Source organism: Colobus angolensis, unplaced genomic scaffold (assembly GCF_000951035.1).
Source record: "Colobus angolensis palliatus isolate OR3802 unplaced genomic scaffold, Cang.pa_1.0 Scaffold275, whole genome shotgun sequence".
Classification (NCBI taxonomy): Eukaryota; Metazoa; Chordata; class Mammalia; order Primates; family Cercopithecidae; genus Colobus; species Colobus angolensis.
This window is the reverse complement of record NW_012115988.1, coordinates 3,471,189-3,483,048: the sequence shown is the minus strand read 5'-3', so window position 1 is coordinate 3,483,048 and position 11,860 is coordinate 3,471,189. Positions and strand designations below refer to the sequence as shown.

The window sequence follows — 11,860 nt, the reverse complement described above, 5'->3', positions numbered from 1 at the left end:
TGTAACAAACCTGCACGTTATGCACATGTACCCTAGAACTTAAAGTATAATAAAAAAATAAATAATAAATAAAAATAAAAATAAAAGTAAAAATAAAAATAAAAAATAAAACATGTCATTCTCACAAACTACTCATCCCATTAATGAGGATTTACTTACCAGGCACTGGTCACAATGCTGTCCTGTCACCAGACGCTTGCAGTAGCAGTGACCTGTCTCGGAATCACAAGGATTCCCTCCAGGAATCGTTCCCAGAGGATTACAAGCACAAGCTGTATTAAAACAAAATGAAGTGGAGAAACACAGACCATGTGAGTTTCAAATAATAATCTGGCTTTAGAATTACAAAGTAAAATGGGAATCCCAAAGACAAGAAAACTCCCAAACTTTTTAGCAAAGAGACTTACATTTACAACCAAATGGATCTTCACCACTTAAATCATAGAAGCCTTCTTTGCAAACATCACAATGTTCTCCTTCCACATGTAATTTACACCGACACTGGCCAGCAATGAGACCAGTAGAAAAATCAGTATAGCTGTCACAAATTCCCTCATTTTGAGAGCCAGCTGGGTCACATGTACATCCTGAGAAGAATGCAAAGCACCAGGTTAAAATCAGAAGGAAACTCAATGTATCTTTGTATAAATACATATATTCCCCTCAAACCTCAAAACCTCACAAAAGTTGACTAAAAGCAGCACAACTACCAAGTAAATTCCACTCCCAGCATCTTCGACTACAACTACAATAACAATGCTGGTTTTGCTGCTCATACTGTGAGCTCTGAGACTACAGACTATTCAATTTGGAAGGCAATCTGAAGTAGGTCCCACATAGTGACATTTCCCAACATACGTTCACAGAAATTAGGATCTCGGATGTCCCTCTCTGGGTGCTGGTAGTAAAACGGCTTGCACTGCTCACAGTTGCGCCCCATCGTGTTGTGCTGACAGTCATCACACACGCCTCCGCTGACGTTTCCCGTGGCCAGGTAAACAGCCATGTCAAAGTGACATGAGCTGGAATGTTCATTGCAGTTACATTCTGCGTGACAAGAGCAACGTCAAGAAAAGCCTTTTAAATCTATGGACCAACGGAGGATGGGGGTAGCAGGAAGGAAGATCATTTAGGAAACCAGGGACTAAGTTCAGACAAAATAGCAGTCAACAAGCAGGACTCCTGGGGAAAAAGGACGCATCCACCGATGACACTGTTTAAACCCTAAAGTAGATGAGAAACCTCAAAAATGTGAGCTTTATAAAATAAACAGTTATCTGACCTCTGTGGAAGAGAATGGGCTATAAAAAATGTAAACCTCTAAGGGAAAGTCCCTTTGGAAGCATATGACAGAGTAGGGCTGCCGTCCCACTGAGGGCGCATTCTGGTCCGCTCCGGGTGGGGCTGGATGGAAGGACACTGCAGCAAGGGACCTTCCAGATGATATGCTGCTAGGAAAGCCTATCCACGGGCTCCCTGCTTCGAGGACCATGAGGCCTGAGGATGGAGTCCCTCCTCCATATTCCCATATTCCCACCACCACACCAGGCCAGAACATGGCAAGAAGGAAGGTCTGTTTAACAGCCAGCTAGCTGGCCTCCCTGGGTGCAGCGCTTCCCTCTGTGAGCCCATTCGGGAGTCATCTTGGCACCACCCAGCTTTAATCATCTTGCTTTCAGGTTTAACAATCTCATTCTTGTCTTTGCACAGGGAAGCTTGACTCAGCCTGGCCCTCCTGGGGCTCTGCACTCCAGCCTCCCACCTTGCCTATCTCCCCCTGCAACACAACAGCCTGCAGAAGAGGGACTGTGTCTTATCTACTCACATCCTTGGTACCCAACAGAGTACTGCTCTCAATACACTGGCTGAACTAAACCTTGCAGTAATCCTTCCCAGCATGGACTCTGTGATGGTTTCAAGAACGTCCTTGCGACCTTGTGCTTCATGTTGTTGTTCTTACCTGAACTCCCTCCCACCTGCCTTCTTCTCTTTTCCTTTTCTTTCCTCTCCTTCCTCCCCTCCCCTCTCTCCCTCCCCTCCTCTCCTCTCTTCCTTCCTTCCTTCCTTCCTTCCTTTCTTTCTTCCTTCCCCAAGTTAAGTATCCATCAAGGGCCATCTGGGTTTTACCTACAAACAAAGCCTTGACCACTCCAGCTCTCACTGGTTACTGAACTTCTCAAATAGTCCTTCTCAGTGGGTGCAAAGGCAGAGCTGCTCTTCAAGGGGAGGACATGTATCAGAATCACTGTGTGTGGAGTGGGGAGGGGCAGTGGTGTTGCTGGCTACACCTCCACCCAGATAAAACCCCTGAGATGGATAGAGGGAGGTATGCCAGAGGTCGCAGCTGGGCTGGCACAGAAACAGGGTTGAAAACACTACTCCATATCTCTTAGACCTTCATCAGCTACCATGCCATATTTTTCTTTCATTTTCTCTCGTGGTCATCTTGCCTCAAAAACAGGTACAAATGAAGTCCTGGCGTGGTGGCTCACACTTGTAATCCCAGCATTTTGGGAGGCCGAGGTGGGTGGATCATTTGAGGTCAGGAGTTCAAGACCGGCCTGACCAACATGATGAAACCCTTTCTCTATTAAAAATACAAAAAATATTAGCAGGGCATGGTGGCATGCGCCTGTAATCTCAGCTCCTCCAGAAGAATCGTTTGAACCCAGGAGGCAGAGGTTGCAGTGAGCCGACCGTGCCACTGCACTCCAGCCCAGGCAACAAAAACAAACAAACAAACAAATGAAAAAAAACAAAAACAAAAAAACCAGGTACAATGTCAAGGACAGCACCTTAGTTTTCTACTGTAGCTGCCAAACTACTCAGGTCAGTGTCAAACATGTAGGGGTTGCTCAGTAAATATTAATTAATTTAACTGAATGAATATTGTTGGTTGTCTAGGAGTATCAGGGTGAAGCTGGAAAAAAGACAGTAACTTTTCTTCCCTCTGCAAAACAGTATACTGTTACAGTACCTTTAATTAGGAAATGGATACTAGAGCCTGAATAGATTTAAAATGTCCCTTCACACCTATAGTCCTAGCTACTTGGGAGGCTGAGGCAGGAAAATGGCATGAACCCGGAAGGGGGAGCTTGCAGTGAGCGGAGATAGCGCCACTGCACTCCAGCCAGGGCGAGAGAGAGAGACTCCATCTTAAAGAAAAAAAAAAAAAAGAAAAAAAAATGTTCCTTCATCAGAGACTTACTTTTACAGGCGTTGCTGTTTCGGCCTTCAGCAGGTCTCCAAGGTAAATCGTGGTAGAAATCCATGCAGAGTTCACAATTTAAGCCCTTAGTGTTATGCCTGCACATGCAGTGTCCATGAACCTTGAAAGTTATAAAAACAGGAGAGAGCAAAGGAAGAGATGTATGAATAGCCACATTTCTCCATAATCAATTGAAAGTTTAAAACCCTTTTTCATACTAATCTCTAGCTCACCACAGAGAAGGGTTGTTTTTATTTTCTCCCTCCCTGCAGTGAGTTGTCTGTCTTGTTGATGGCTACATGCCCCATTTCTAGAATGTTCCTATTACATAGTGGATGCACAAGAAATATTTTATTATCTATGAAAAGAACCCAGATGAACAAAATTAGTTACTTAAGATCAAAAAAAAAAAAACAACAAAACTAGTTACTTAAGAGGTTTTTAAAAACAAACCTATTGTCATAGAAATCTACAAAAGTTATAATGTAGAACTAAATGCCTACATACTACCTGGAAACCAATTTATATTACTGCACAATTTACCAATAAGCCAAATAACCATTTACTTTAAAAGGTTTTTGTTAGCTAGCTTATTTTAGTTTCTTTTACTTCAGGCATAGCACTTAAATTTTTCTTTGAATGACAGTAAAATTTTAAAAAATAGTCATTTATCACACATATTTATTTTTTCCTTTTATGTAAGGAAATATAAGATCTTGAAAAATAAATATATTAATTTGCTTGATGAAGGGCCCATGATATACGATTTTGCCTGTGTCACTGTAAGGCATACTTACCACCCTTGAGGCATATAAATGATAAATGAATTATGGCTTTTTGGTTCACTAAATATGCATGTATATGGGCATCTCACCTTCACGAGAGTTTCTACAAAATGGAATTCAGAAACAGGACAGACAGGTCCCTCCTGGACCCACCTTGGTGGGAATGCAGTTAGCAGAAGACTAAAGTCCTGTTATTACCAGGTGGTTTTACATAAACTGAAAACCAGTTCCAAAGCACATACCATAAGACCCTACTGTGTCTGAATCAACAGCACATGCTGTGAGACCCATGACAGTAACAGGACATTAGCTACACAGCTGATTTGTTATGCTGTAAAGGGAGTATAATCTACCTAGCAGTCTCTGAAAGATAGACCAATAAGATTAGAGAAATACCTCCCTCCCCTTCAGGCTCTGTCAAAAATTCAACTTTTGTTATGCAACAAAAGTTCTAACTGGAGTAAAGGGAAGGCAGAAGTTTTTAAAGGGCTGAATACACTCAATCCTGTACCTTCTCTGAAAAGGACTAACAATCTTTGAAAAGGCAACAGCAGGTAAGCATAGCCTTCATGCGGGGAGGCCACAGCTTAGTGAAAGGAACCCTGGGGCAGAGTGAGGAGAGGCTTGAGCTCCCACCTGCTGCTCATTTACTTAGGGCTGTCTAGTAAATTACTTAATCCTTGGGCTCCTCTATCACCAATAGTTGGTGCAGGTGATCTCATAAGTCCCATCTGGCTTTAAAATCCTCTAGGTCTATAAGAATTCTTCGAGATACCAGTAGAATACTTTAAACACATCTATCCATTGGGCAAATCACCCGAATCCCAAATTTCAAAATGTACGTAAGTTGCAAACGTGGCATAAAAGTGGGAAGAGAATGGAATTAAGAGGAAAAGGGAGAAAGAAACCAACTCCATTTGATCCCTAAAATGATATCCCATGGGTGTGGGTTAAAATTTTCCAGCTGTAGGCAGGGCACATTGGCTCACGTCTGTAATCCCAGCACTCTGGGAGGCCGAGGCGGGTGGATCACCTGAGGTCGGGAGTTTGAGACCAGCCTGACCAACACGGAGAAGCCCTGTCTCTACTAAAAATACAAAATTAGCCAGGCATGGTGGCGCATGCCTGTAATCCCAGCTACTTGGGAAGCTGAGGCAGGAGAATTGCTTGAACCCAGGAGGCGGAGGTTGCGGGTGAGATTGCACCATTGCACTCCAGCCTAGGCAACAAGAGCAAAACGCCATCTCAAAAAAAAAAAAAAAAAAAAGAAAAAGAAAAACAAATTTCCAGTTTTGGCCCAGTGCGGTGGCTGACGCCTATAATCCCAGAACTTTGGGAGGCTGAGGTGTGCAGATCACTTGAGGTCAGGAGTTCGAGATCAGCCTAGCCAACATGGTGAAACCCCATCTCTACTAAAAACACAAAAATTAGCCAAGCGTGGTAGTGTGGGCCTGTAATTCCAGGTACTTGGGAGGCTGAGGCACGAGAATTGCTTGAACCCAGGAGGTGGAAGTTGCAGTGAGCCAAAATTGCACCACTGCATTCCAGTCTGGGCAACAGAACAAGACTGTCTCAAAAAAAAAAAAAAAAAAAATCTGTTTCTTTGGGTTGAGATCAATTTATGCCTTCTAGCATAATTGCGGTTTTTAATCTTCCCTAATGTAAAGGCAGACTCAATTGTTATTTAGACCACTTTTTAATCCTTATTGACTAAAATATCTACTTTAGCAATAGCCTGAAGCAACAAATTCCAAAAATTCATCGTCTATGAAATGAGTAGTCTGTACATTCTCCGTGTCCAAGAAACTCTTCAAAGAGAAAATCAACAATCAACTACCTGTATGGTGCAAAGGGCTAACTGTAACTCTGTAAAAGTAAAACCCCCGGAAAATGTAAAAGGCTTAAGGTAAGACTAGCTTGACTTTGCATTTTAGAACCAGCCATATAAAGGAGAAAGGTGCACAGAGGGCTTACTTACCATTCCTTCCACTTCTTCATTGAATCCATCCACAGGGGCACATTCGCTGGCATGACCATAGCAGAAGCAATTTCCTCGAACCACCATATCATAAACTGCATAATAATACTTTTCTCTGATTTCCATTCTGGAATCCAGAAGGTTATCTCCCAAAGTATGCAGTTTCACAAACTTGATTCTCAAGTTGGTAATTTTTAATAAATCTAAGGTCATCAAGAAGATGAAAAGTCTGATCAGACAAGCAAGAAGTTTTTTTTTTTTTTTTTTTGCATCATTTCTTTTTAGAGAAAGGCATGATACACGAAAATAGCTTAAGTTTCCCATCTTACATTATCTAGATGACTCCAATAATGAAGCCTAACATAACATGACTAGAAAGAGGAAAGCTTGCTGCCCTCTCATCTATTTTATAAGAATGTCGGCCGGGAATGGTGGCTCACACCTGTAATCACAGCACTTTGGGAAGCCAAGGTGGGTGGATCACTTGAGGTCAGGAGTTCGAGACCAGCCTGGCCAATGTGGCAAAACCCCATCTCCACAAAAATACAAAAATTAGGCCGGGCATGGTGGCTCACACCTGTAATCCCAGTATTTTGGGAGGCCAAGGTGGGCGGATCACCTGAGGTCAGAAGTTCAAAACCAACCTTGACCAACATGGTGAAACCCCATCTCTACTAAAAATAAAAAATTAGCTGGGCATCATGGCATCTGCCTGAAATTCCAGCTACTAGGGAGACTGAGGCTTGAACCTGGGAGGCGGAGGTTGCAGTGAGCCGAGCCGAGATCGTGCCATTGCACTCCAGCCCGGGCAACAAGAGCAAAACTCTGTCTCCAAAAAAAAGAAAAGAAAAAAAAAATTAGCCAGGTATGGTGGCTAATTGTAATCTGTAATCCCAGTTACTCTGGAGGTTGAGGCAGGAGAATTGCCTGAACAACAACAAAAAAGAGTATCTATTTTGTGATGGGTCTGTTTGTAGAACAACTGTTCAGGAAGAAGTGTGAAAGTGGATAAACTGTAAGAATGCAGCTGCATGACTGCTGGAACCTGCGGGCAGACAATAATTTGAAGTAGCACAATGCCCTCCGCTTCCCACAGCAATTAGTGTCAGTTTCAACATCAGAAAATTCCATTCAAGTGGGAAAAGATTTATCAAAGCACTCCAATTCTCATTGTTATTATAAGATAGTTAGAAATATTTTTGTTTCTATTTTTGGAAGGGAAAATACTATTTGAAATTTCCCACCACTTAAATGACATTCAAGTTACCAAAATAGTGTTACTGCTATAGAATAACTATAACCCAAGGAGAGAATATTTCAAGTTTTTAAGCAACATGTTGGTCCACAACTTTTTTTGTCCCAGTTTTACAAAGCATTTCCACATTTTTCAATATTATATAGTGACATAAGCATAAAGAAGCTTAGTATTAGGATGTGGGGCAAATTATTTTTTCTCAAATACAAGTTACTTGTAAATCAATTTTATCTTTCCCTCTTCTTCCTAGGTCTGCAGACTTACGCTTATTATAAACGCTGGGCTACCAACTACATTCTATAGTAACTAGACAAACCAAGAGCCGTTCAACCTTCTCCACAAGGTTTTCATGAGTTACTAAGTTCTTCATGCTGAACTGGATCCCCAGAGGTTGATTCATCTGTCTGCACTCTCAAGCTCTGTAGCCTGAAATGGCTCTTTACTGTCAGTTATGTCTATGCATTCTTATAATTTACAACATAAGACAACATGGTAGTGGCCCAGTACATCAGATACTTTCAAAGCCCAAATACAATTTCAAATGCTTTTAATATATGCATAGCTTACAATGAAGCTACAGAAATGGCTGCGGGTAGAAAGGGAAAGTCCATATGTTAAACTTAGGTTCTTTGTAAACTCAAAAACTAAACAGAGAAACCGTGGTACTCCCCAACTGAATGGCAGTTATGAACGCCAACACTTTCTCCTGCACAAATCCTCCTGCACAAAATGAGCACAAGCGCCTATTGACAAGAGGCCAAACAACAAACTTGAAGAGCAGCTGGAGTATTTAGAAACCCTTGAACTGACCTTTGTGGAAACCCTCAGTAGAGCAAATACGCTCCCCAACTCTCTCCTGCCATATTTAACAAGCGAGCCTCATCTTGACTGCTATTCTAAGAGGCAAATCACTTTTGAAGTGAGTCTCAGAGGTCTCAACAATACACAACTAAAGAGATATTGCTCCTTTGATTACAAATTAAATCAAAAGCATGATCAGCTAACATGCATGCTTCCATAACATAGAAAAAGATTCTCCGATGCCATTTAACAACAAAAGACAAAAGAATCAAAATAATAAAGACAACACATTCCCCAAGTCCCACAAATTTCACCTTACAGGGGGCAGATGGTTGAGTCCTTTTAGGGACTTAGGGGGTATCTGTCCCAGAGCCCATGTGGACATTTTTCACAACCGCATTTTGAGACATGGAGGAAAGCCCTCATGGCTCACTCAGAAATTGGTGCAGAGCTGGACACATCTATTAAATATTTGTTTTACAACAGAATGAATGAGTAAATTACAGACCAGAGACAGCCTGGGTCACATGTAAAATTAATTTCAACGGGGAAGCAGCATTTTTCTGGCAATATTCCCTGGACTTCTTCCACTCTACTCTTCCATGCTTCAAGTTTGGAAGTTCCTTGGGGCCTTGGTTAAAAATAGGGCCTTGTGCAGCTGGGAGAGATCAGCAAGAATCAGCCCCGCCTCTACTCAACTGGTTGCACCTTAGTAGCAGGAGAGGCAGTCTCACCTTTCATTCCAACATTTGGGACTAGTCCTGTGCAAAACCCAAACCACAGCCGATGGCGACAGCAACATCAACAGCAATAACTGTAGCAACAGCTTTGATTTACTGAACACATTTATGATTTATGAACACATTTAAATCCAGGAGTTTGTGACTCCAAAGCCCATTCTTTTTTTTTTTTTTTTTTTTTTTGAGACAGAGTCTCGCTCTGTCACCCAGGCTGGAGTGCAATGGCGTGATCTCGGCTCACTGCAAGCTCCGCCTCCCGGGTTCAAGTGACAGGTGTGCACCACCACGCCCAGCTAACTTATCTGTTTTTAGTAGAGACGGGGTTTCACCATGTTGGTCAGGCTAGTCTCAAACTCCTGACCTCATGATCCGCCTGCCTAGACCTCCCAAAGTGCTGGGATTGCAGGCGTGAACCACCGCACCCGGTGAGCCCATTCTTTTAATTACCATACATGCCTCCCAAGAAGATTAAAATGTAATTGTGTAATAAGAGCAGTTGTTGAATGTGGTAAAGAGCTCTAAACTGAGCACCGTAACATATGGATTCAAGATCTGACTGCCATTTAATAGCCATATCACCTTATGTAATAATATCCAACTCTATAAGCTTCAGCTTACTCTTCTATTAAATGGAAACGCAACCCTTATTTTATTGAGTATACTTAATATGGCACAGACTTCTGATTTATCTTCAGTATTCTTTCTTCCCTTCTTCCTTTGACAGGAACAGCCCTCGCCAAGAGTGTTAGTAGAGCACATGACCACCTAGAGATGTTTCCCAGTTTCTCCTGCAACACAGTCATGTGACTTAATTCTGGCCAATGAGATGTGAGCAGAAGTGACATGTGCAACTTCCACGTCTCATTTTTTTGTTTTTTGAGACAGAGTCTTGCTCTGTCACCCAGGCTGGAGTGCAGTGGTGCGATGTTGGCTCACTGCAACCTCCGCCTCCTGGGTTCAAGCAATTCTCCCGCCTCAGCTTCCTGAGTAGCTGGCATTACAGGCATGCGCCACCACGCCCAGCTAATTTTTGTATTTTTAGTAGAGACAGAGTTTCACCATGTTGGCCAGGCTAGTCTCGAATTCCTGACCTCAAGTGATCCGCCCACCTTGGCCTCCCAAAGTGGTGGGATTACAGGAGTGAGCCTCTGCACCTGGCCTACATCTCCTCTTTAAATGGAATTTGCTTGCCTCATCTTCCCTCTTCTCCTGAGTTGAGATGAGGACATGGTGGTGGTGGTCTAACTCTAACCATGTGAATAAACCTGGAAACATGGGTGGTCTTATAACTAGGGTTGCCAGATTTAACAATAAATAGTTAAATATAAACAACACTCAGTTAAACTTGAATTGCAGATAAACAATCATTTTTTAGGATAAAGTGTGTCTCAAATATCACATGGGACATAGTTATACCAACCACAAATATTGCACAGCACACACTTGTACTAAACACAAATATTACATGGGGTATATGGGATATAGTTATGCTTAAAAAAAGAATGATTTATCCGCAAAATGTAACTGGGCATCATCCTGTACTTTATCCAGGAAGTTTAATTATGGCAATTGAGCTACACTTCTTCTCTAGAAAACTCTTTGATGGGTTTCATAAGAGAGAAAGAAACTTTCACCTTATTTGAACAACTAGATTTGGGGGGACACGTTGATACAAAAGCCCAATATATACCCTAATTAATGTACTGAGCAATAAAATAAGGTATGATCAATATAATTACTTGATAACTTCTAAATCTTATATCGGATGTATTGTATTTACATCTTATATCAGATGTAAATGTATTCTCTATCAGTGGAGAGTAATTACTGCTAATTTCAAGACCTTCTTCTGCAGAGAAAGAAGGAAAATGAAGAAGGTAGATTTAGCACCGAATATTTAGATTGTGAGTAAGACTTATTCCATGGTTGCTGTTTACCATCAAAACTTTTATTTGGGCCAGGCGTGTTGGCTCACGCCTGTAATCCTAGCACTTTGGGAGGCCAAGGTGGGTGGATCACCTGAGGTCAGGAGTTCGAGACCAGCCTGGCCAACATGGTGAAACCCCATCTCTACTTAAAATACAAAAAAACTAGCTGGGCGTGGTGGTGGGCACCTGTAATCCCAGCTACTCAGGAGGCTGAGGCGCAGGAGAATTGCTTGAACCTGGGAGATGGAGGTTGCAGTGAGCTGAGATCACATCATTGCACTCCAGTGTGGGCAATAGCAGTGAAACTCCGTCTCAAAAAACAAAACAAAACGAACAAAAACTTTTATTTGAGCCAGGTGCAGTGGCTCATGCCTGTAATCCCAGCACTTTGGGAGGCCGAGGTGGGCGGATCACCTGAGGTTGGGAGTTCAAGACCAGCCTGACCAACATGGAGAAACCCCATCTCTACTAAAAATATAAAGTTAGCTGGGCATGGTGGCTCATGCCTGTAATCCCAGCTACTTGGGAGGCTGAGGTAGGAGAATCGCTTGAACTCAGGAGGGGGAGGTTGCGATGAGCCAAGATCACGTCATTACACTCTAGCCTGGGCAACAAGAGCAAAACTCCATCTCAAACAAAACAAAACAAAACAAGACAACAAACAAACAAAAACAAACTTTTATTTGAAAATGAACTTACTCTGTATCCTTGGGCTATAAGGATCTTCTATTTTGAAAGCAGGATCTAAAGCACGAAATATCACCTAAAAAATGGAAACAAGAGTAACTGGTATTTTTGCAATAATCAAAAAGTAGATTTGCAAGTAGAATGTACAACACAGAAGCAAACAAACCTCTCCTTCGGTTGAGGGTTCAATGTCAGAATATCGGGAATCACAAATTATGTCATCAACTTTTTTCATGGGGCCAGTTGAAATGCCTGGAAACGAGGCCTCACAGTCATAGGCGAAGTATCTGTACACGCCCCAGGTTTTCCCAAAGTCGGACGATCGTTCTATCAGCATAGCAGCTGGACGGAATGTCTAAAGGCAGGAGCAAAAATCTCATTTGATGTTTTTTATTGGTAGTCTGTATTTTTTTAAATCTCAGGTAAAAATGTCACTCAACTGTATGCCACAAACTTGAACTGCATGTGGTTTGTATTT

General features: G+C 42.1%; 1 protein-coding gene across 1 annotated transcript in view; it reads right to left on the bottom strand.

Moving 5' to 3' along the window:
* The window catches only part of LAMB1 (laminin, beta 1), an 88,765-nt gene that overhangs the window by 59,882 nt on the left and 17,023 nt on the right, over nt 1-11,860 (bottom strand). The window contains exons 6-12 of the mRNA XM_011948192.1: nt 11,549-11,737; nt 11,395-11,458; nt 5,972-6,174; nt 3,209-3,329; nt 859-1,047; nt 408-587; nt 160-272 (exon numbers count right to left, since the gene is read on the bottom strand). Coding sequence (XP_011803582.1) covers nt 160-272; nt 408-587; nt 859-1,047; nt 3,209-3,329; nt 5,972-6,174; nt 11,395-11,458; nt 11,549-11,737 — 1,059 coding nt within the window. The remainder of the gene's footprint in view (nt 1-159; nt 273-407; nt 588-858; nt 1,048-3,208; nt 3,330-5,971; nt 6,175-11,394; nt 11,459-11,548; nt 11,738-11,860) is intronic.